The 24,086-nt window shown below is 52.7% G+C and overlaps 8 protein-coding genes across 8 annotated transcripts; 2 read left to right on the top strand and 6 right to left on the bottom strand.

Moving 5' to 3' along the window:
* Positions 1–189: 189 nt before the first annotated feature.
* On the bottom strand, positions 190–862 carry ACET3X_000140 (uncharacterized protein; the record flags this gene model as incomplete). Its single annotated transcript, XM_069446677.1, has 2 exons — positions 190–230; positions 283–862. 2 exons carry the CDS (start codon positions 860–862, stop codon positions 190–192), a joined length of 621 nt encoding a protein of 206 aa, XP_069310382.1.
* Positions 863–4,157: 3,295 nt separating this feature from the next.
* ACET3X_000139 (uncharacterized protein) lies at positions 4,158–5,048 on the bottom strand (the record flags this gene model as incomplete). The annotated part of the gene is made up of 1 exon (XM_069446665.1): positions 4,158–5,048. One exon carries the CDS (start codon positions 5,046–5,048, stop codon positions 4,158–4,160), a length of 891 nt encoding a protein of 296 aa, XP_069310381.1.
* A 1,331-nt stretch (positions 5,049–6,379) lies between these two features.
* Positions 6,380–8,568, bottom strand: ACET3X_000138 (uncharacterized protein; the record flags this gene model as incomplete). Its single annotated transcript, XM_069446654.1, has 5 exons — positions 6,380–7,091; positions 7,145–7,285; positions 7,337–7,663; positions 7,709–7,948; positions 7,997–8,568. 5 exons carry the CDS (start codon positions 8,566–8,568, stop codon positions 6,380–6,382), a joined length of 1,992 nt encoding a protein of 663 aa, XP_069310380.1.
* A 602-nt stretch (positions 8,569–9,170) lies between these two features.
* On the bottom strand, positions 9,171–10,671 carry ACET3X_000137 (uncharacterized protein; the record flags this gene model as incomplete). Its single annotated transcript, XM_069446644.1, has 2 exons — positions 9,171–10,241; positions 10,288–10,671. The coding sequence occupies 2 exons, from the start codon at positions 10,669–10,671 to the stop codon at positions 9,171–9,173; spliced, it is 1,455 nt and encodes a 484-aa protein (XP_069310379.1).
* Positions 10,672–11,348: 677 nt separating this feature from the next.
* Positions 11,349–12,373, top strand: ACET3X_000136 (uncharacterized protein; the record flags this gene model as incomplete). Its single annotated transcript, XM_069446633.1, has 3 exons — positions 11,349–12,005; positions 12,196–12,228; positions 12,326–12,373. 3 exons carry the CDS (start codon positions 11,349–11,351, stop codon positions 12,371–12,373), a joined length of 738 nt encoding a protein of 245 aa, XP_069310378.1.
* A 104-nt stretch (positions 12,374–12,477) lies between these two features.
* Positions 12,478–13,660, top strand: ACET3X_000135 (uncharacterized protein; the record flags this gene model as incomplete). Its single annotated transcript, XM_069446622.1, has 2 exons — positions 12,478–12,570; positions 12,647–13,660. The coding sequence occupies 2 exons, from the start codon at positions 12,478–12,480 to the stop codon at positions 13,658–13,660; spliced, it is 1,107 nt and encodes a 368-aa protein (XP_069310377.1).
* Positions 13,661–17,492: 3,832 nt separating this feature from the next.
* Positions 17,493–20,255, bottom strand: ACET3X_000134 (uncharacterized protein; the record flags this gene model as incomplete). Its single annotated transcript, XM_069446611.1, has 2 exons — positions 17,493–19,652; positions 19,704–20,255. The coding sequence occupies 2 exons, from the start codon at positions 20,253–20,255 to the stop codon at positions 17,493–17,495; spliced, it is 2,712 nt and encodes a 903-aa protein (XP_069310376.1).
* Positions 20,256–22,048: 1,793 nt separating this feature from the next.
* Positions 22,049–23,767, bottom strand: ACET3X_000133 (uncharacterized protein; the record flags this gene model as incomplete). Its single annotated transcript, XM_069446600.1, has 4 exons — positions 22,049–23,018; positions 23,069–23,397; positions 23,654–23,708; positions 23,760–23,767. The coding sequence occupies 4 exons, from the start codon at positions 23,765–23,767 to the stop codon at positions 22,049–22,051; spliced, it is 1,362 nt and encodes a 453-aa protein (XP_069310375.1).
* Positions 23,768–24,086: the final 319 nt, after the last annotated feature.

Below are 24,086 nucleotides of genomic sequence, written 5' to 3'. Positions count from 1 at the left end.
TGACCACGCTAGCCAACTACGTCATCCGCCCAACATGCACAAAAGTTATGAAGCTCAGCCGCACAGAAACACGTCGATGAAGCACTTGGTTGTTGGGTGAATGCCATGCATTTCATGAGACTTTCAAAAGTCTGTTCTAGCTAGTTATACATCAAAGTCGTGTTGTTCGCCTTCTGCATCACCTCTCGCTCATCCTCGTACGCCTTCAGAATCATTTCGTCCACCTTCGCCTACGCATTGGTTAGCAACATGTCCGCAGCCTGTCGCTTTGACATGACATACCTTTCCAGAAGCTGGCGGGCACTTTGTCCTTCTCTGCGTCCTTGTTGTCGACCTTTTCATGCGCCTGTTCCGCCCGGTTATCCATGTCCCTGTTGTGTTGCTTGACGTCCTCGCTCTCCTCTTCGGGCGCAGGAGGGTTTTCGTTGAGAATCTTGGGTTTCGCACCTTTGACTTGGTTGGGGTCGGGCTTGTTCTCTTGGCCCTGCTTGACGGCTGGCTCTTTGTTCTCTTTCATCTGGCGTGCAAATGTCGAGAACTCGCGCTTTCCAGACTTGTTTGAAGAAGGAGCTGGCGACTCTGATGTAGGCTTGGGGGAGTCATTCTGGTTCGAGTTGCTGTCCTTGTTTGGCGACGACGAAGACTGGCCTTGGGCAACCTTGGGCGGGGCGGGGCCAGGATGCTCGAGGTTTTCGCTGGGGTTCGCGCCTTGCTTCTCCGGTGTCTCTCCAGCTGGGTTGCCCTTACCAGAGCCGTAATCTGAGGTCGCGAAGCGGGCTTGTACATGGGCACGGGGAGCGGCCGAAAGTGCGGGCCGTAGAGCTGCCGAACGCAGCATCGACATGGGGCGAAGGAAACTCATCGTGTAAATTGGTAAGAAGGAATTGATTGAGATTGACAAAGATTCTGATGTTGCGAGATGTCTAGGTTTGAGTTAAGTTGGTTGTATGCCAGAGGTTGAGTTCTAGAGCTGTAGTTTGTCTAAGCTCGCATTGACGTCATGGTTTAGCCGCGACGCACGTCACAGGAGGCTCGAATAACCACATCTGCAACGCTGCAGCGGCGATCGCTTAGTCTTACAGCCACTCAAAGATACTGCCATCAGCTTGTCCAGTAGACTCGATATGAAGTAGAATTAAGTTTTACGAGTGTCGACGTGACCAGAAATACTCTACAGGATCAGATGGCTCAGTGCTTTGATTTGTGACTGTCATTCACTGTGTTGGGTCATTGTGTGGAACACCACGCCGCATGCGCTGCCTCTACATATCAGCACAATAACTACCGTTCAGAAAACTACAATGTTCTCAATACTCAGCAATATATGGTAGAGTCGTTCAGAGCCATGCAGGTAAGAGGCATTCACTGCAGATGGTATCCTTTACTGACCTCATGACAGACAAAACCAAACCCCAGAAAGCTAAATTTGTCCAGGCTGTCCTAGATAGGTCGAGCAAGTACGACCGTGTAGTTGTTTAGATTATTCTGATACCACACGATCAGAACTCTATCCAAATTGCCGTCCAGCTATCCAGCAAAGAAGGAAATTAGCAGTTGAATGATGAAAGAAGATCGGAAAAGAACTAAGGGATAGGAAACACAAGGTCATACGTATGGCGGGGTAGATTGAAGGATATGTGTATTTACAGATACATCTTTCCTCAGAAACTCCAAGTCATCCTACACACACAAGCGTCAGCGTCAAACACAAACACATCTTCTCTATTCCCTTCAGCTTCTCCAACGCAACTATCACATTCTCTTAACTCGTTTCCCAAAAATTTCCCACCTCCTATGATCCCCGTTAGCATCAGCACCATCTCCAAGCTTCCTCTTCCTCACCTCAGGCGCCACCTCTACTTCCAACCCAGGTCTCCTCCCCCAAGCCCGTTCAAAGCTCCACCCCACTTTAAACTCTATCCTCTTCCTCTGATCCACAAACTTAGTATACGGCCACCCCTCGCTCTCCCAATATTCAGTCGGTACCTCGACCCCCTTTCTCAATCTCGCTGCCGCCCTCTCCCACCGCGCAACAGTACTCGCATATACAGCCGTGCCCCGCGCCGCCATGTCATCTGTAATCTCCCTGTACTTTGCTTTGTCGGATGCGAGTTGTTTGTACCATTCTTCGTCTGCGACATCGTGAAAGGGGCTGTAGGTCTTTTGTGGGCGCAATAAGGGGCATGTTGGACCGCAGGCTCCGCTGACATCGCGAGGGGTGCAGTGGGCGCAGTAGACACCCTGATGTTTGTGCGAGAGGGACATTTGTATGCGTGTGTTTAGGGAGAGTTTGACTTCGGAGAGGGATTCCTTGAGAGCTTGGATGCGGGATAGCATTTGGGGTGTTGCTTGGGGTGTGCGGTCGAGTGGTGAAAGAGGGCGAGGAGATGAGGGAAGAAGGTCTAGCCAGGAAGCGTCAGTTCCCTGGGGTAGAGCGACAAGTGTTCGCGGCATGGCTGAAAATGAGGTGCCTTAATTGGGAACGGTAAAGAGATGATTCACTGTGACTGAGCTAAGAGGGAGAGAAACTGGGGTGTAAATAGTGATGATATATCAATTTCAAGAGAGAGTGAGGGCTGCAGTTGGCGATACTTGAGGACTGTCTGAAACTGTAGACGAGAGTGAAAATACATTGTGCCAAGGTGACAATGGCGCACTATAAGAGAAGCCCTCTCATCTCGCTTTCGTGGCAGTGATGAAGAAGCCAAGGGACGAATGCACAATGTAGCGAAGCAATCAGTTGCGTTGTAACATTGCGTTTGAGGGTGAACACGTGCTAACTGACAACGTGTTGTTGCCCAGGTGGTCTGTAAGTCATATGCTCGGCTGTGGACGGGATGGTGATTGCCACAGCCGAATAATTGAGCACTAGACTCTCACATCCCCACCTTGATTTTCCATCATGTAGCACGTCTATCGCTCCATAAGTCTTACAGTAGTGCAGTGGGGATCTTCCGCTTTCCCAGTATCTCATCAAAGGTCGTCAGAACTCGACGTCGTACTCTATCCAACTCTTTGAGCTCTTCATGGTTGCGCTCTTCTTCGGTCACTGGATGACTTTGCTGTTGTTGAACAGATGTTTGTGGTCGAGAAGCATTGATAGACGCTCGCACCTGGTTATTCGCTTCCGATACCAGTGCTGGCTCACGTTCTAGGTCGGTAGCCACGGGAGTTATTGGGATGTCTTCAAAATCAGGTGTGTCTGGTAAGCCGGTCGCATCGCTCCGGTCGGTGAATTCGAAGCTGAAGCGACGTATATCCGATGGTCGTGTACTTGTAGAGGTTTGAACAGCTGGAGCGCGAGCTGAGGCAGTCTCCGAAGCGTGGGTGTTCTGTACCATGCTGTCGTGCTTCTCAATCTTGGTATTTTTATCTTTCGTACTGTTGTGCTTCACGGCAGCCCTACGACTCAATCTTACTGGGTCGCTGCGAGGGCTGGATGTAGAATCGCGTTCTTCAATATGAGCGAGAGGGCTTTCCGTGCTGTTATTTGTCATTTTTCCAAAGGTACAACTTTCGTAACGATCTAATGATCGTGGAAATTCGGGTCGTAGCCATCCATGATGCCCTTGTGGGTGCTCATTGTGTTGCTCATGCCAATCTAACTGTGAACGGGCAGTACGCTGCTCGAAGGCTCCCTTCACAGTTTGATTGCCCTGAATTTGCACACTGCGATCAGTCACCCGTCCTTGAGGAAGAACAAGCTGTCGGTCTCCTATCTCAATTTCTACTCTTCGTAACGCCATACCGGTGTGATCGAAACCTTGGTTGATGGAAGTGATAGTGACACGATCCCCAACTCTAACTTGTCTTCCTTGTTGTGCCATGCTGGTGTGGTTGAACCTTCGCCGGTGGTGGTAACGGCGACATATCTGAACCTATTATGCCTATGGCCCTGCTTCTCAGGTTCGCAAATTGTTTGCCAAAAAGTAACATCGTGAAGGTGCAAAGGTTTCCAGAAGTTTACGCGATTACTATGAACATTGTGCGATATACAGTGTTCGTCACGGAGATTCGAGAACCGTAGATAATGGTATGCGGCCGGTAGTCTTCATGATGTGTGTTCCGTAGGTTCCAAGATACGACCAAAGGCTGTAGTGCATATCGTGTGACAAGCCACGATGCACAGGTTTTCTGTCATCTTCCAGGTGCCTGTCTCAAGCCTCATCCACCTCTTCCTCCTTCCTCCTCTTAACCTCTCTCTCCAACGCCTCGACACTCATCGGGCACTTCCTCCCCTCCCACCTCTTCTGTTCCTCCCTTGCAAATCCTTCTAAACTCAACATACCCACGCACAAGAACCCCAACACCTCTCTATCCGTATCAAACACCTCCCACCACTCACACTCTGGCATCTTGATCCCCGTCTCCCTCGCCGCCAGATAAATAGCTGCCGTCGCCAGCGCTGGCGGTTGATGCGTAAGGTAAAGGCACTGCGGACTCAGCAGCGCAGTGTTCAAATGCGCAATCGCACGTTTCGCGAGTTCCGACGCGCGGGGATGCGAAAAGATGTCGAGGGCTTGCATATACGTGATGCACAGCGTGTACGGTAATTGAACGCCAACATTGAACCCAAGCGTACGAAGAATACGTTGTTCGGTCGTAAACAGCGTTGCGCGGCGCCGCTCGTACGTGCCCTCGCTCACATAGTATCTCGTCGCATCCTTCGACTGCTCCAAATGGTCTCCGTCAAAATAAGTAACCGGCAGCGAATCAAGATACGCGTACACGTTCACCAGACTGCGCGCTGACTTGGGATAGGCAGAGAGCTTCGTGGTGAGGTATAGCGACGCGGCTGAGACTTGTTCTGCACCGAATTCCGCGAGACTTCCTCCGTCGGGGCCGAGCCAGAAGCGCATGAATACTACGACAGCTTGTGCAATGACTTCCTGTGGGAGGCGGAGGAGTATGCCTGCGGCTTGTGTGAGGCGTGCGCCCGCGAAGCGGATTGAGTCTTCGAGATCGGGCGGGATGCCATCGAGTTGGGAGCCGGAGGTTTCGAGCTGTGCTACGGTAGCCAATGGGTTTGCGAGGGGCGAGGGCTGCATTTTGGAGGTGTGGTACGAGGATTGGAGGTCTTGCGACAACGTCGTGGAGTTGTGGGAGCTTTGGCGCGGAAAGATGTTGGAGATGGAGATGTGGAGCTGGCGGACTTGCGATGGGCGAGCCTCGGTACACTAACCTCTGTTCTTTCTAGTCAACAACATTCGGTACACAGACGTATGTCGCGCAAGACGCAAACTTTTGGGCTTCAAAAACTGGCCGCCCGAGAAGTCCAATCTCGATGGACTCAATGATGCGCGGAATATAAACTATTCATTTCTCCAAACATCCAATAAGAAACCGTCTCCTTAGCTCAATTGGGAGAGCGCCAGACTGAAGTCATCAGTCACTAAATCTGGAGGTATCGTGTTCGATCCACGAAGGGGACATCACCGTGCTTGAGCCTGCTCAAGATCTTTCGAACCATTCTTTTTGCCAATCTGACGGCCTCGGGTACAGACACGCGAATGCTGGTACAGTGTGGGGGTGGATATACTACCCCTCTCTGCGCGTGGATCCATCGCTTCATTTTTGTGCATAGAGGTCAAGCAAGGCGACCATTGTGCTGCTGCCACGTACTCTGGGGACATGCATGATGATACCGGGATCGATCAGAGTATCTTGGACTGGCTTAGTTGTAGCCGAGATCAGTATGAGATCATGGTACAGAGCAGTAGCATGGGGGCTAGTTAGTATATGACTTTTGGTTATGGGTCAATGTCATCATGTACCGGGTTACTGTGCCCCGTCTCGCTTACTATCAGTAAGCCTCATGATGAACGACCAGCACCAAAGTACGTCAAGCCTGCAGAATTGAACGGCGTGATCGCAGTACCACTGTCACTCCTCCACTCCACTTCTCGTATACTACAGTTCTCTCCATCCTACACATCCTACACATCATTCACCTCGCTCCCCCTCTACTCATAAAGCATCACATCCATAGTTTCAAAAAGATTTCGTGTTTCATAGAGATAACTAAATAATGGCATTAACATAATAACTGATTAAACGAGGGCGTAAAGGTGGGTATCTTGCCGGCTAAATGCTAACCAAAAACCGCTAAATATCAACACGACTATACACACGATACAAAGAAAAAGTCGTCGCGATTGCTCGCGTAGAGGTGACCCGTATAGGGTGACAGAAGGGTAACTCTAAACATTCCCATAACCGAAAAAAACCTGTAACCCAAAATCCAGTAGTATCCCAAAGTGAAATCCAGTAAAATGCAAGATTGGAGAAGTGAAAACGCTAGATGAGGAAACAAACAAACCCAAGCAAAAACGCCGTCATTAAGTTTTTGGGTGCACAGAGTGTGCAGCGGATGCGACGTCTAGTCGATACCGATCATGGTGCCATCGCACCTCCAGTCGTCCACCTCGACATCCTGGGCCGCTGTGTTGGTAGCTTCAGGGTCAATTTGGACGTGCGTGAGCCAAGTGCCCACACGGTTCTGTCCGACTTTACGGCCGTCGCGGGATAGACCAGCCATGGTGGACGAAGTGACAATCTGCTGGGGAGGAGCAGGTCGGACAGGACGAGCTACAGGAACGGGGGCAGGAGCAGGCGCAGCACGGCGTGTGCTGGTGAAAAAGGAGCCGCGGGGTGTTGACGTGCGGGTCGCGGTTCGGACAGCGGACACGGGGGTGCGGATGGCGTACGAATCGTTCATGTGGTGGGCAGCTGCGTTACCAACGCCGTACACTGCGACCTCGGGCTCGGTGCGGCGGACGGACGAGACGGTGGGCGTGGGGTTGAGATGGAGGGAGTTACGGAGGTGAGTAGATAGTCTGCGGGATTCGGGACGGGGGAGGTCGCGTTCACTGCGGTTGTGGGTGCGGACGCTGGGGCGTCGGGCCAGGGGAGGAGAAGGCTGTTCCGGGATTTCGATGACTTCGACGTCGGCATAGCGAGCTTGTTGGGGGTAGGGGACGCGCATATCGTTGAGGCGGTCGTCGTCAGGAATGTGTTGATAGTTGAACCATGGGCAGTTGCAGGTTTTCCAGGGGGCAGCGCAGACCATGCAGAATTGTGCTGTGCAGCGGCTAGAGACTACTGTTAGATCGTGTGATGTGTGCGAGTGACATGCTAAACTTACCAGGTCATGTGATTGCAACCTTCTTTCAGCTCGACCACAGCCTTGCAGCTGTAGCACCGTTGCCAGCCCTTCTCCTTGGCCATCTCGACTAGACGGTTGGTCTCCTCGTCCTTGGGGCATTCGCGCTTCGTGTGGAACTTGCTGTTGCAGAGGACGCACACCTTGGTGTTGCATGTGCTGCAGCGTGCATACTTGCGGCCGTACGTTGGGTCCATCTTGATCTTTGAAGGCTTGATCCACTGGCCACAGCCTTTTGTCGGACAGTACAGGCGGTTGGCAGTTGTGTACTCTTGGAACTTCTTGTTCCATTGGACCTTGAACTTGTCATCGAATAGTCGATCAGCATACTTCAACGGGATGTGCTCTGATGTGCAGCATCGGGGTGGCATGTGGGCAGGATCCTTGACCGAGAGGGTGAATTGGCGTTTGAGACATCCGTAGCACATGCGATGGCCACATGCAAGCTTGACAGTCTTGCTGAGCGGAAGGTCATCGTTCATGCACACGAGACAGTCGACCCTGATGGAGTTAGCACGGTGGAGAGAACGTGGTGTTGGCACTAACCTCTTCTCCTCGTCGCGGTCCCTGCGGGAGGACGAGCGTGAGATTGGAGTAGGCTTGGAAAACAAGCTCGACAGGATGCCGCCGGTACTGCGACGGGCAGCATCCTTGACCGACTGCGTCCTGGTAAGCGGCGTCGGGGGTGGCGACTTGACCGTGTTGCTCCGCTGGCGTACAGAGGGCCTGGCCTCTCTGGCAGGCGCATCACGTGTATGTGCTCTTGGCTCGCGTGTAGAAGAATTCCTAGCCCTCATTAGTCGAGCTACGTGTACAAGTGGAGACGGGACTAACCTGGTCAACGGCGGGACTTCGACCCTACGGACTGACGCAGATCCAGAGCCAGAATGCGGAGTGTAGGCAGTCCTGCTCGAGGAGCCGCCTTCCTCGCTCCTCTTGCGCGCGGATGGCCGTCGCACAGGGACGTCGTCGACATGGCCCATGGACTTGGGGCGGCCAAAGACGAAGTCGTCCACGTCGTCCGGAATCACCTCTCGCCGCTTGGGCTTCCGCGTGCTGTCCCGTCGCACGTCCTTGTCCTTGTCGCGGGTGCTGCGTGACTTTTCCTTGACGGCGGGAGCCCGTCGGGTGTCCTTGTCCATGCGACTGTCTCGGTCGCGCCTTCTCTCGGCCTCGTTGCGGGAGAAGTAGGATTCTCTGCGCGCCCGCACATCTTCAATATCGACCTCGGCCTGCCTCCTTGCCTCGTCCGCCCGTCGGCGCTCTCTGCGTTCTCGCGTGGTGGCTGTGGGTTCCGTGTCGTGGTGCTCGCGGGACTTGTGGCGGCGGTGTCTCCGTTCTCGCTCGTCGAGATAATCGCCGTCGTCACGGTGTCGTGTGGCCCGGTCATCGCGCCCTCGCGCCATGCCCAGCCAGGGCATAGGGCCAGTGTATTATGTGCCGCCTGCCAGCCTCGCAGGTCACAGGCTCATAAACGCTCTTCGCAAAAGTCAAAGGCAGCTGTGCAGGCAACGCACAAAAGCGAACGGGTGTGTGGAGAGTTGCGGTGGGCGTGACGAGCGAACAGCAAGCACCTGCAGGCAGCCCAAGCCGCATCAGACCAAAGTCGGCCAGTCGCACGGGGCAAGCCGCCGGCGGTGTGCGCGCACTGGGTGCCTGTTGATCGAAAGCGTCCGCAGGGCTTTCGCTAAGACTTTTAGTCAACCCAGGGGTATTCGTCAGGCGTCGACGCACTGCCTGCCACCTGGCTTAAATACGCAGATGATGTAGTTTTTTTGCGCGCGGAGGCAAACGGAACCACTGGTTCCTAGTAGCCATGCAGCGTTGCGCTGCCTTGCCGCAAAAGCAAGGCCAAAAGTTTATTTGCTTCGTGGCGTCGCACTGCTTTTGGGCCAACGTTCGGGCTGCAGTTGAGTCCTAGTCATAGTCTTAGAGAGACGGCCCGCCACAGGGGCTGCAAGATTTATTGCAGAATCTAATCGCGGATATGCAACGGCGCCCAGTGTCCTCAGTCCTTCTCGAGGGTAATTTGGGTCGAAATTTCCCATCTCTGCCCGCCGCTCCCGTATCCGCCGCCCAAGCGGTTCCGCACCATGCTTCCAATGCGATCGCGCACACGCCCAATTTCTTCCAGATTCCGCACTCGAAGTTTCAGGTTCGCCTGGCAGAGCCCGTAGTGTACCTGCCAAAATTTTGCCTCCTCTACCGTTCGCACGGCTGGGTCCGTCTCAAGGTCGTACAGCATGTCCGACACGCCAGGTCCCGAGTAGGACATGAGCAGCATCTTGCCGAGGGTCCATCCTTGAATCCATCCTAGCGCAACCATGCAAAAGGCCACGGAGAAGGAGAGGGTCCGGTCAAGCCACACGTACGTCTGGATGCTCAGCAGTGGCAATACAAGCAGCAGTGACGAGCACGATAACGTCAGAAAATGCGACGGGTTGCTCAGCACAGACGGCAGGTTAGCAATCGCACTTAGCTGCATGACCTTGCCTATGCGCGCATGGTTCTTCAACAAGATTGCCGAGACCAGTGTCGAGACAACGCCGCACAAGGCAGCAAGATCAATGCTGCCAGCCGACACGCGCTCGTGAGCATCGGCATGATGCGCCTCATGTCCTCCGGTGTTCTCAAGCGCGTGCGTCAACCCATGCGATATGAGGTCCAGTCCCATGAACAGTAGCCCAACAGACATGCCCAGTCCTGCGATGACCTCGAGGCGTTCAAAGCCAAATGGGTGTCGTATGCTCGATCGCTTCCATACCTCAAAGTTGGATCCAACGTCAACAGCCACACACAGAAACGCGCCAAGTGCATCGTAGAAGATTAGACGAGACAAGACTGTCAGTGCCAGCGATTCGTGTGCGCTCCATTGTACAAGGCCAGCGACCACAAGGTGGCAGAAACACCATGCCAGGCGCAGCTTCTGGTCCTTGGACATGGACGAGCGGTACTCTTTGAACGTCGGGATCGGAAGCGAGGCGGGGAGCTGGAGCGGGGCGCGCGGTGCGGGTTCTAGGAATATCTGATGTGATACACTACTGTGCTTGTACTTGTGTCCTCGTCTCCGGCCAATGTCCTGCCATGGTCAGTACGGTTGCGTAAGATTGCGTGGGAGAACGCACATTAGCCTTTGTCTGGGGCCGTCCCGGCTGATAGGCGACAGATTGGAAATTGAAGGGATTGGGATTCTCGGACCCGTTCGCAGAGGGCGGCTCGAGATTCATGGTTGAGTCGCTCGCGGGTGTGTACGGGAAGGTCGCGCTCGCGGGCGTATATAGAGTCGCAGGCGACGCTCTCTGCGAGACAGAGTCACTGGGCCCGAGGGTCGCATACTGCTTGGAGGGGAAGGTAGCAGACATGGGCGAGAGCAGCGCATTGTTATTGAGCCCCATGTCTCCAACAGCCAGATCGCTTCGGAATCCTAGTCCCACGGGCTGGGGCGCGTCCTCGTCAGGAGGCGGCGTAGGGGTGCGCGGTGGAGCAGGCAGAGGCATTTTCGAGGCCATGACGATGGCAAATGAATGACGGTAATGAGTGACTGTTAGCGACGACGCATTCCAGGCTTAACGAGATAAGAAGCGCAAGTGAACCCCGGACGGGAGGTGGAGGGGAAATTGAGGGAGGCCTTCCCTATGCGGCGACCCATAGTCGGTGCATTAGCCAATCCAGACCCGACTAGCCCGCCTGGTAAGGGAGCCAGGGCATGCCGCCGGGGGTTTGACGTTGACGACAGCTTAGCTCCAAACATGCCACTCTAATTCACCACAAAGGCGCTCCATGGCAGTTGACGCACGTGGAAGCCATGCAAGACGGGAATGCTGCGCGCAGTGAGGGTCGTGCTGAAGGCGAAAGAGAGCGTGCTTCGACCCGGGACGTGAAGCATCAGGATCACGGCCAAGGTCAAGGTCAGGGTCAAGGGCATCAACGAAGCAAATCGGGAGGCATCCTAGGCGCGTTCCGAGAGGCCATTGGCAAGTCAACGTCGACTCAGCCAGCCAGCGACGAGGGACACGAGCAAGATGTGCAAGTCGCGAAGAGGGCATCTTCCATCGCGACGGCCCTGCGCCAAAGCCAGGGCAGGCAGAGGAAGGGGTCCTTGAGGAAGGCGGCCATGGCGAAGATGCGCGAGCGGAGCAGCTCTCTGCGCAAAGCCAAAACACCTACAATCGCGACTACAGCGAGCATGGACCCCTCGGACGAAGCAACGGCCCTGGGTCGCTTCAGCTACGAGAACGCTCCCCTCAATTCTTCGTCCGACAGCGGCTGGCTCCCCACTGTCCACCTGTCTCCATCGTCGCCCGCCGTCGTTTACACCCCACCCGACGACCCTGAACGCACTGCTCCGTCACTGCTGGCATCCCCCATGAGCCCGGCGGCACCTTACGCTTCGACTACGGATGAAGACGACATCATGTCCTTCTACCGCCCCGCTACCTCGGGCAACGACTACTCCTTCAGTGGTGCCAACCAGGCCTCTGTCACGTCGCTCGCACACCGCCGCTCAAATCGGAGCAACCGACGCACTTCCATCTCGGCCGTCCTGGCACCTGCCGAGGCCGACCCCGATGACGAGTGGGATTACAGCGAGACGGAGTGGTGGGGCTGGGTCGTGCTCATAGCAACTTGGATCGTCTTTGTCGTCGGTATGGGCTCTTGCCTCGGAGTTTGGAGCTGGGCGTGGGACGTGGGCGAGACACCGTATGCTCCACCCGACCTCGAAGACGACGCGACCCTGCCCATTACGGGCTACTATCCCGCTCTGATTGTTTGCACGGCAGTCACGAGCTGGGTCTGGGTGGTCGTTGCCTGGGTTGGCATGAAGTACTTCCGCCATGCCAAAGTGGGCGTAGACGGTTAATCAGCAAGCAACGCACCACGCAAACCACAGAACCATCGCGTACCGACTACCGATCGCATAAACGTACCATGCTCCTGGGAACGACTCTTCTACCCTAGTGCTTTCGCTTAACCTTACCGCATGCGCAATATCTTCTTGGGCTGAAACACTAAGCTATAATACCTCTGTTAAGACACATCATAGCCTCGCTATACCACACTTTGCGGTATGCCGTTACTTCTTCCGTTATTGTTCTTTCTGACACTCGCGCCAATATCTGCAGCTACCTTTCCAAATATTGGAACCGCTGACTGTCTCGACAGAATAAGATCCGCCACAATGCCGCATCTTTCCTGTGTCGCTTGTCGTGATTCAGCGGCTTGGACCACAATCTCCGCGCCCGGCTCCTCCTCTCCACCAGAATCCTTCGACCCGCTTCAACCCCGTCATTCGGAACAAGACACTGCTGAACACGATGCGAACACCTCGACATCGTCGCATCACCCTGCAACCTCCGATCCTGCAGAGTAGCAGCCAGGGTTCCACATGTTGGTCCAATTTCGACAGTGTAAGATGAAGGCAATTTCCCTGTCCAGGCGACTTCATAAACAAAATGGTCGCCAACATGTGGCTGATGGTCGCAGATTGTATCATGCAATTGGTCTGTTATGGCATTACACCAAAGACCACGGGGAAGTTCCAAGCTCGAAGAGCTACTGCCAAGTTTACTCATCCTCAAGGGTCTAGAGTCTAGGGAAATTCCAAAGAAAGACGCCGAGTTCAGGCAAACGGTTCACGGGGCACATCATGAACGACGGACAAGGACGATCCCGGCCTGCAAGCCTCAACGTACGCCGAACACACTGGTGAACCAGCGAATTACCAACGGCAGACCCTTCCGCTTCTTCGAGCTACCGCAAGAAATCAGAGACGAGGTCTACTCTCACCTCGTCGTTCGCAAGCCCTCGCGTTCTCTCTCCATTCTTGACGCAACAACCATCTTGAATGACCGCAAGAAACGCCTAGCAGCACGCAAGTCTCGGGAGCGACTAAATCAACAACGGCTTTCGACTGGAAAACGCCCAGTGTGTCCTCGTGCAGCCGATCCCGAGCCAATCCTGCACCTGGAACTTCTCCGGGCATCCCAGCGACTAGCTGGCGAAGCAACAGACTGCATGTACACGAACAATTGGTTTGCCATTTCGCTCAATAAGCTTCCGGTGCCTACGTACGAAGTTCCACAAGGCTGGGATCTATCGCGTGTCAAACGACTGCAGGTGGAACTGCAGTTGAAGGATGCTATACGCATGAATCGTTATGTCGACTGGACTTCTTTCTTCTCTGCGTTCCCCTCATTACAGTTTCTGCGTGTTGTTCCTACGCTTCATCCAAGATACTACGAGTGGTCGCATCCCGAGTTTTACGAGTGGTCCAGCACGCCTTTTGTCCACAAATCCTTTTTCAGGGAACTACTGGCGGCGGTGCCGGGCTATGTGGATCTGCGGATTGGCCTGCCAATGGATGGTGCGGCAGATGACGTGCAGATGCAAGGCGAGGTTGTCGTGCATCAGAAGTATCTGTGGGACATGTACGCAGAACTTGGGAACAGAGTGGATACCGCTGGGAGGCGGTTGGAAGTGGGGAGAATTGTATCATAGGTGCTGACGCTAAGATGGGTTGACGAACGGACGCTGCAGTCTGACGTTTTGCGCAAGCAGAACCATGTATATTATGTCTCTTATCTAATGTTATTTGGAAGCCTAAGGCTTCGCTTTTTTTCTCCTCAACGCACACGCACCGAACCGGTCTTGTTTTTGTCATGGCAGGGGTTGTTGTTGCTGCCCAATATGCTTTTGGTGGCCAACAATGCAAGAAGGACATGTATCCCATGTTTGTAGTACTTGGGTACGGCTCAACAATGTAGGATTCCTCTCACATGCTTGAAGACAGGTAAATTTCTGAGCCATATGCTCTCAGACATGCTAAAAGGCACCGGCCGTTTTGGAGGAAAAGAGGACAGCGTAGTGGGAAGATGGAGAGCAGAAAAGCGTGTGGCGGAAATTTCTATAGCCAAGGTGCCACCAGTTAGGCAGAACTCCGCTCCATCGACATTTCGTAGTAGAGTTTTACGTCGTTTTTGAGGCAACATATTCTTCTTCTTCTTTTCTCCATGCGACCAGTGGAACCGGTTCTTGATATCGCGGTTTTCAGCACCAAACATACTTCACGTCCATGTTGATCTCAGGCCGCGATTTGGAGCGAACCATGGATCGAACGCTTTCCAATTTAGATCGCTGGAAGAGATGTCATATAACACTCGAGCTCTGGGTTTACTCCAGGCCAGGAAACGCGGTCATGTGATCAGGCAGTAAAGGTTTTGGTAAAAGTGGAATATGGTTGCGGCAATTGGAAGGGGACCTGGACAGTCGCGAGACGAGGAATGTTTATATGCATAGCTTGCCAAGAACAAGCTCAGCATAAAACAGTGCCTAAGGCGTTTCGAGACAACCATGAGCGTTCTTGTCTGATGTTTTGAGACGTCCATAATTTTCCTATTCCTTCCTTTATCTTTAGTCGACTTCATATATCTGGCGAGTGATAAATTCTGCTCGGAGCAACGGGACATAAGCATGTCTAAAGCCGTTTTGGTGGAAGTTGGAGAATACAAGAATGGTGCAGTAAAGCAGGAGTATCAATGGAGTAAATGTTTGAGATTTTATGAATAGTTTGTTGGCTGGCAACTAGTAATTGTCGGCAAGTTCGTTTCGAGGACCATAAGTGAGAGTTTTGGAGTAGCCAGAGTTGAAAGAATGGTCTGTCAAGTGAAAAGCTCCGGCAATCAGAAGTAATGTATCCATACATCTTGCCAGGTAGCAAGCGAACTTTCATATGTGCTGTATCTGTTGACCTCTCGACTCTCTTGAGTCAGTAAACAGGAAAAACAGATTTTCTGCCACGACTGCGCTTGAAGTATGCTTTATGACTCGTCGCCTTTCTTTAGGCAGCGAGAGAAGATTTTCAAACTCCATGGCGGCTTATGAGTCTGCTTTGGAGATGTAACGAATCAGTGTGGTTTTTGATAGCCGTCAAGCATCTCCACACATGCCTAGCTGCATGCGACTTTTCGAGCGCAGCCAGTCATAGTCGTTCTGCAAAGGAGTTTCAGGAGAACGGAGGCTCAGCATACGCATCTTGTTTCGATGTTCTTCAGGAGGAAGTCTCCCATCCCACGCTTTCCACTGCTTTTTGAGAGAAAGGTAATGTTTCGAAACAAGAAGACGAAGAGAGGAAGATCCAGCCTTTATACCTCGACCTCTTTCCAAGTTCTCGTATGATTGAAGTTGGACAGCATACTCGGACATCGGGTATGAGATGTGGTTTTGGAGATGTACCTAAGTATAAGTCCCTAGACCGAACACAGTGTAGACTCGAAACGACGAAATCTCTCCACATGGCCGTTTCGCAATGGCGTTTTGGAATAGCAGACTTCCATCTGGCTGTGGTAATCCTAGAGGAAGAAAAGATTGAAATGGCGGTCTAGAAGAAAGAGGGTGTGTTTTTGTCGCTGGTCTACAGCACTAGAGTCCCATCGCTGTTATGCCTAATGATTCATTGTGAAGTTTCCCAGCAATATCTGGACATGTGTTCTGCTATTTTGGTTCTTCTCTCCTCATGTATAAAGAGGCATTCGTTTTTGAGGCGAAAAGCACACCTCACGTCTCGACACCGTTCCCATCTTGACACCAGAGAAAGCATTGCGGAGTTGGTGAGTTTCCTACTGCTCGTTCTCCAAAATCTGTGTCGCTGGTACTATTTTCGAGAAAGGCGAGGTCTTGTCGCACTTTCAGGGAGATATTAACTTCAGGAGCAACAACAGCACGGCTATGGAAATGCCTTCAGGTTTTTTGAGCACGAGAAAAACGTGGTAGTTGTGAGAAGAAAGCAGGTTGTTCGGCGGGAAGTATTAGCGTTTTATGTGCCGCAAGGAGCATATCATCTGCAGCTCTGACTTTCGAGAGACATTCAGAGGAAATCCACAGCACAAGAGAGAAAACATGTGTTTTGAGAGGAGAGCAAAGCTCGCGACATGATTTTTACTTCTTTCTCTTTCTGTGCCATCGGATGGATATGATACACTTTTGTATGTAAGTCCATGGAAAGAGAAACCAAGTAGAAGGAGACTGCCATCCTGTCACAGCATTAAGCTGTTCTACTGAAGGAGTTTGCTGAACAGTTTTAGAGCAGCACATCAGTGTTCGATGTGGGGTTTTTAGGACGGACACAAAGCCATCCGTCTGTACCCCGGTGTTTGCGGGAATAAAACAAGGAGATGAATGATAGAAGACGAGATGTGACAGCGAGAACAGCGAAAGTTTTGTTTGTTCGTAGTCATATGAGATGTGGTTGGTCTCTGGGAAAAGGCGAGAGTCCAAAAACATAAGGCTGTTACCGGTGTTTTTGAGAAGAAGCACAATCCTCGTTTCATATAATCATCTTGTGGCAGTTTCGGAGAATACAGTCGGAGTTGTGGAATGAAGGAGTAGAGTCCTGACCCGAGATTCGCAGACTTTATACATCTTGCAGATCGTGAATGTCTCGATGTTGTTGTGTGAGAAAAATAGGGCAGCGCCGCAACATGCGAGTTTTCCGAAAGTCGTTTGGCGTCCTGTGTTTGGATCGCAATAGACGGTTTCGAACTCCACGTACGCCTTGTTGTTGATTTTTGGATCCCGCAGTCTCTCCATGGTTTGTACATCTTCACCTTTTCTATGCGGGCGTAGTCGCAAGGCGGAGTTGTCCATATGTCAGTGCAATTCCTCCTTGATCTTGGTTCCCCGAAGGAAGTCACAGTCTTTCCATTCCATGTCTGCGATGAAGTTGAGTTTCAAAACCGCCCAGCCGACTTCACCATATCCACGTTCAAACATGTATGTAGAATGGATTGCCGAGTAGAAGTAGACATAGAACGGAACGAGAAGTGTTTTAGGCATTCGTCTCAAAAGGTACTTTGTTTTGGAACGACTCTCACCCATGAATGTTGTCGTCGATGTTTCGGAGAAAAAGAGTAGACAGTGTATGATAAAGAAGATAAGCATAGAAGTTAGGAGAGGGGTTTTATACCCCTGGAACCCCAGGAAAACACGTGCACACTCAACCACACAACCCCAAGATAACGACGGTGGCAACACACACCTCAGCACAACTAGCAAAACCGACACGAAATAAAGCGTTGGACAGTAGTAATTGATAAGTCTCCATCTCTCAGCCCACTTTTATGAGGATATACACTACTACACATTGAATAAAAAATACGCCATAGTGAGCGTCCTCAGGACTTCTTCACTAATGCCACGTTAAATCTCCAGTCCAAATAAGAAAAAGACATTATACACATTTTTTGAACTCCCTCCCTCACTCCCATATCCTTGACCTAGCGAGCACAATCATGCTGATCATGATATACAATGCTTACAACCTTTCAACTAAGTTCTACTCCCGTTTGAAAGACTGGAACCCCTGCTGTGGCGACCCAGGACTCCTATACGGGTTATTCGTATTCGATGGGGCCCTCGTCGGCGCATTAGCATTAGGTTGCCACTGCCTCTCGCCCTCATCCTCTTCCACCTGCGGAGCGCGCGGTCGACTGCGTGAGCGAGGCGGTGGTGCCATAGTCTGGTACGAGTACTCCTCTACCTGCCCTGTGGAAATCGAGCTAGGCGATCCAGGCGCGGTGCTACGAGGCGGTGGTGGCAAGTTGCCTCCTGGCGGCTGCGCGTATTGGCTCTGGCTACCAGACGGTACTACGTGGAGTGGTAGAGGAGGTGGTGGGTTCTGGCGCGGTGTATCGACGGAGACGCGGGAACCGAATGGTGATAGCGTGGCGCCACCTTTCCTCTTTCCGGCTGAACTGGCTTTGCGGAGTAGACCGCGGACTTCGTCGAGATCGGGCCTTTGGTCTGACATGCTGGGACGGCCAATGGTGCTGGTGTCATCGCGAGCTTCCCAGGTATCGTCGCGGATAGTATCTAGGCCTGGTCTCCTGTTGTTGAGGGCGCTGATTGCGTTGCCTTCGGCGCCCAGGTAGTCTGTGCCAGTAGACTTGCCAGTGTCCTCCTCGGCGACGTTGAGGGGGTGCAGACGGCCGGCGTCGGCATTGGCCTTGTACTTCTCGTATGCTGCGACAGCCTCGGCAGGTGGGACTGCGACGGACCATGTAGGCTTGTCTTGCGAGCCTAGAACGGCGTCTCCTCCAGCTGGACCGTTGATCGGAACCTTGCGCAAAGCAACGACGAGCGCGCACATGAACTTGGATCGTCGAGATGCGCGGAGTGACTCGTTGGACCAGTTGCTCTTGTGCCGAATCTCGACCCGAAGCTCCAGCTTGTTCATCTCGGCAATGCTAACAACCTCGATGTCGATATCAGGGTGGAACTCGCGGGCGTTGACCGGGTCGCGAACGAAGTTCATCATCTCGAGCTTAAGCAGATTGATATCTTCGAATGATGTGGCAAAGTCGCAGAAGACCGAGACTTGCTCTCGCATGGCCTTGCTTCGTGTGATGTTCTCTACCCATAGAGAGTTCAGAACGATGTTGGGGATCTGGACAGTCTTTCCGTTTTGGACGCGCTTGAACACAGTGTAGAGCAGAGCAATGTGTTCCACAGTAAGCTCTTCAGCGGTAATATCGACACGATCACCGATATCGTACGGGTGCTTGACGAAGAGAAAGATGCAAGAACCGAGAACCTCCTGAGCAGTCGTGGCGAAAACGAAAGAGAGCGAAAGAAGAGCGGTCGCGGATGTAGAGAGTGTGGTGCGGAAAGCGGGAGCAAGGAAAGCGACGAAGACGAAAATGCAGACAATGACAGCAATGGTCATGATCAGACCATCGAGAGCGTTGATAGCTTGGTCAACATCGTGCATGCTCGAGTTGATCGACTTTCGCTGTCTGGCATAATCAGTCACAGTCAAGATCATCTCTTCCAAACTGATATCGCCGTTTCCGTCTCGGTCAATCGCAGCAAAGCATTCCTCGGCCTCCTCCTGGCGACCCGGACCCATGACTTCGACCAGATCTTCCAGGTAAAGCTCGTTCTTGCCCTCGACGACCATGGACATCCAGATACGTCTTGCCAAAGCTTCAGCACTCTTGTTCCTCTCCAAAGCGGTCAAGACGACTGAATGAGCAGAGTTGGGGTCGAAAACTTTCTTGCCGGTAATCTCGGAAGCGATAGTACCAAAAACCGATGTGATCTTATCACCGATGCGACCGGCGTCTCGGCCAACTTCTTGGATAAGACGCATAGGCGTGCGGCTACCTGACCGACCATGCTTGGCCGTTCCCTTCTTGCTGCCGAAACCGAGGTCCAGAATTGTGTCCTGGATGATGTAGTCTTCCTCAGCAAACTCGTTGCAGTAGGCAGGAAACAGCGCCCGCGAAGTGTCGTAGAGAATACCGAGGAGATAGATGTTGCGCTTTGACTCCTTGATCTTGTCGTCAAACTGCTTGCGGTGGTAGCTGATACTAATAAGCTGGATCAAGACGCGCTCGGCGAGGATGATGATGGTGCAGACGAGAAGGGCAAGCAGGACCGACTGCATGGTATCAATCCATCCTGGTCTTTCCTTGCCGGGGTTTACTCTAACAAGCTACAACATGTTAGCACATGCTAATCTCCGGTTTTTCCGCACACAACTTACAGCAGGGAATGTCGCCTGGTTAACAATCATCCAGAAGACGAAAGACAGGGGCTTCTCCACGGCTCTCAATAGCAGTGCATACTTCTTGACACCAGGGCTAACCACACCGATGAGGAACTCGAAAACGTTTGGGATGAAGTGTGCCACAATCTTCATGACCCAGAAACTGAGCCAGATGATCTCGATCCAGATCCAGAATTTCTTCTGGTTCGTGTTGCCAATGGAGCCCGTAATCGTACCAGTCTGCGAAAGAATAATGGGAATGGCGAGTAGCAGCGCTACAGGAGCGACATAGATCATGTAGCGGGTGACAATGCTATAGTTCAGGATCTTGGTGTAGATCCTGCCCATGTGGTTGAGAGCCGTTTTCTCTTCAGTTGCGCGTTCAGGCAGCGGTGCTCCTGTCCTAGAATCGACCGCTGCCAGCTTTCTGCGCCCCCGTGTGAACATGTGCCCTTTCTCTGACTTTTCATTTCCAGATGTGGGCGAGGACTGCGAGGGGGTGTGACTGACGACAGTCTGGAGGGGTATGTCGGTGGTTCGGTTCTCCATGGTCTCGTTGGATAGAGGCTGAAAGCCCTGGTTCGAGAGTCTAAAGGACCTCTGAGAGGATCGTTTGCTTGTCATGTAAAAGAAATCTAGTGGTTGTTCGTAGGAGCCGTATCGTTACTGCGAACGCGCAGGCGGGGTATTGTGAATATTGTAAATGGGATGCAGATCCCGGAGTCTTTTGCGAAAAAGAAGCTGGCGGAGAGCGTGCGTCGAGCACTTCCTTTTCAGGAGCCGTTTGAACGAGTGGTACAGTGGAGATGCATAAAACGACAGTGATTCAACGAAGGCCTGCCGTCGATTCTCGGGGGGATTCAAGGAAACAACGAGATGGGGAAACGAGCGAAGGGGCTCTCGCGGACACAACAGCAGAAAAGTCAGGGTGAAAGAGCGAGTGAAGAAAAGTAGCAATGCAAGGAGTTACTTTGAAGAACGCCGCGCGCCGGTCCCCAGGCCATGGCTAGTGGTATGCAGGGAGGGGCTAGTGCGAAAGCCACATGCTACTGAAACCGCTAGCCGGTCGCCACAACGAATCACCGAAGGAAGATATCGCCACCGCTGGCTGCACATAAAACTGCCAGGCCGGCCGTCTAATGACCGTTATGAGCGTGGATCGACGACGTTTGGTGCAGGCGTGTTTTCTTCATGGCCGTTCATCGTGGTCCCTGGCTACTTGGGTTTGGTTTTCACCAGCCTCACTCACCCACACGAGGCATGATTCAACCGATCGGCCAACCCTGCCGTTGATCAGTTCTGGCCAAATTACCCGATGCAGATGCAGGTACACGCGTATCGATACGCCTCGAGCTCAACGGAGCAAAATTGCCGTCAGCTGGGCAGCATCGCGATCGCGTCGCAGAACCACCTGGGCATGGCCGGTTAAAGAACTCGGGAAACGAACATTACATCCGCCGCCGACTGTTGAGCAAATTCAGCCGATGCAAAAGCAACTAACGCGCCTCTTTACAGTGCAGCGCCCTCAAACGCGACGGCGTATGCCTGCTACCGGTCCACAGCATCCTCGCCTATCCCCGAGCATTCCAAGTGGAGGTTTCCCAAATCGAGAATTTGTCCACGTAATCCCTTACCCCTGTCAAGGCTTGTACCGTGCCTGTTTCAGCCACAAGTAGCCGACATGTCAGGTACCTTTGGCCGTTGAATGGCTGCGAGCCCTGTGGCGGTGGCATGAGCCTTGGGAGCGATTCAGACGTCTTTGGCCCTTTTGCTCGAGGGCTGAGTTGGGAGCTGTTTGTTAAGGGACGCAAAAATGGGTCTTTTCTTACATCTCGCAGATCCCGAGGTAAAGCTTCTTGCGATCAACGGCTAAATGTACCCACCGCCAGGGTCCAACCAGAACTGTCGCCACCCAGAGTTGCTGGGGCTCTAGAGTTGATGTTTGAAACCATGATCGATACGACGGATCGGTACACTGGTGATGACGTGACGTGGCTGCAAGCGGGAGTTGCACTGGGACTCTGACGCAAGTAACCCTACACACGTCGAGTTTCAGCCATCGATCAACACCATCGATGACGTTTTCTCTGGACCGCGGGCGGGAACAGCACTGAGCACAACATTGCGCAAGTATTGTGGAACGTCTCCAAAGATCTTCGCGCAAGACGTAGATCAATCAACTTCTTGGGCAGATTCCAATAGTACGGTACCCGCCCTTGCGAGCCATGGACTTTTCACCTCTCGTGCTGTCGTGAAAAGCGGGGCTTGACGAAGTGACTGGGGAGTTTTGAAGAAAACATTTCCTTGGGTATATCCTTATCCGTGAACAACAAACACAAATCCTAGCTATTCCCACAAAGCGCAATACCAGCAACAACACACCATCCCCAGTTCCACATTGCCGCACTAACCAAATCATCCACGTTCAACACCCCAACACCCACATCCATCAGCGCCTTCCACGCCTCATCTCGCCTGCCAATTGGCCAATTCGGAGTGCCCCAATACCTGCTCTTCAAGCCCTTCGCATCAGCTACTTCAACCTGCTCTCTGACCTTCTCAATCTGTCCTGATGACAAGGTCGTGAACCACAGCTTGCCCACTGCGCTGTCGAGGGCAGCGGATGCGTAGTAGGAGTTTGTAGTGTTGTACTCGTCTGAGATGGAGAGGAGGGGAGCATCGAAAAAGATGTAGCGGTCCGTTGTGGCGGCTTGGATGAGGTTAAAGGGAGTGTTTCCCGTGCCGACGATGGTGAGGGGTCCCTGATGGAGAGTCTCGCCATCGTAGTATGTCAACCACTTCTTCTCGCGGAGGGGAGCGAGTTGGGATAGTAGGACTGGCCATGTTGCTGCGCCGTCGGATTTGAAGTCGATGAGCAGGACTGTGGTTGTGGTTGGGTCCATGTCGAAGACGCCCGTCCTCTTGTCTTGCGAGTCCGCTGTTGTTGCGTTTCTTTGCTCGAGAATGTTCATCAGGGGGTCGAGGTATAAGCTCTCTAGAGTCCGGTTCTTGGTTGCAGACTCCCAAGAGTGACTGACTAGCAGTTCGTCGTCCTCTGTCAGCCAAATATCTGCTTCGATGCTTGTACACCCTACTGCGAGCGCCGCATACAAGGGGACAGCGCGCCAGTAGTCATTGTGGGAGTGGCAGTTCTTCGGCACGATATCGCGGCTAAAGTCGTCTCTCCAGTCGTATTGGAAGGCTACGCCTGCACTTGGTTCTTCCCAGATGTCGACAATATGCTGGAGGCCGTTGCGCCCAGGAGAAGGAGCGAGTCGCCGTATCAGTATGGACACAAAGGCTATGTAAACACTGGCTGATGTTAGAATAATCCTTCCCCTGTGTAGACTGAGTCTTCTTACCCCGCTGCGATAGTACCAAAGATCGTTAGAACGACGACGCTGATGCCAAACCCATGGCACCATCGCCTCTTCCGTGCCCTTCGCTCGGCATCTGTTTCTTTGCGTCTTCGTCCACAACAGCCGAACCTGCTCCACCAAGTTTGCGATGCACGATCTTGATTTGACTGTTTTTGAATCTCCAGATCCGCAAGGCTTATTGCACTGGACACTTGACTCCCTGTCTCGTCCTCGTCATCATGGAACCTCCGCATGATCTTCTCGTCGCACGGCTTGTCTGTGTACCTCGGCAGGACCTCTATCAGGAGATCTGACTTCTTGAACTCAACGAGCTGCGCCATGGTTAGAATGAAGAGGACAGGACCAAAGGATGCTTGAGAGACAGAAGAAATACGCAAGAATGCGGGGGAACTTCGACATGAAGATAGTGCTCCTGTGAGTGAATTGTGGCTGTAGTCTGGACTTGTACCATGCATGAGGGCGCTAGCCAGACAAGGCAGGACACGATAGAATCTTGAATCCTACGAGCTACAACTGAACACGCTATCTCGGGGCTGAACTAACGGGAACAATGTGACTGCGACGTACCTTTGGTGGTGATGATATCGTTGATGTCGTTGCTTTGCTCGAAACTGTTTGTTCTCTGCGATTGAATAGCCATCATCTTTACGCGAAACGTAGCATTCTCATATACAGTCCCATCTGTACGCAGCCCCAACGCAGATACCCACCATCTGTCTGCCTCGCATTGAACCACAGACGCTATGCCCACGGCTCTTCGTAAGCTATCTCATCTACTCTGGCACCGTGATGCTCTGTTCAGCAAATCTCGGCACTTCTTTCACGGCTGCCTTGAACTACGACCCCTTTGCGCTCGAAACCTTTGCGTCAGCATTTCCATGTTCCCACTTTTCCACTCTGCCTTGCCAACTCGAAAGAGAAAGGCTTGGCACTTCTTTGGTACATTTCTCGTTGCCGATGAACTCGGTGTTCGTACGGGCACACCTCCAGAGCGTTTCAA

The sequence above is a fragment of the Alternaria dauci genome, chromosome 1, assembly GCF_042100115.1.
Source record: "Alternaria dauci strain A2016 chromosome 1, whole genome shotgun sequence".
Lineage (NCBI taxonomy): Eukaryota > Fungi > Ascomycota > Dothideomycetes > Pleosporales > Pleosporaceae > Alternaria > Alternaria dauci.
Note: the sequence above shows the minus strand (reverse complement) of the source record. Positions and strands in the feature narration are given on the sequence as shown.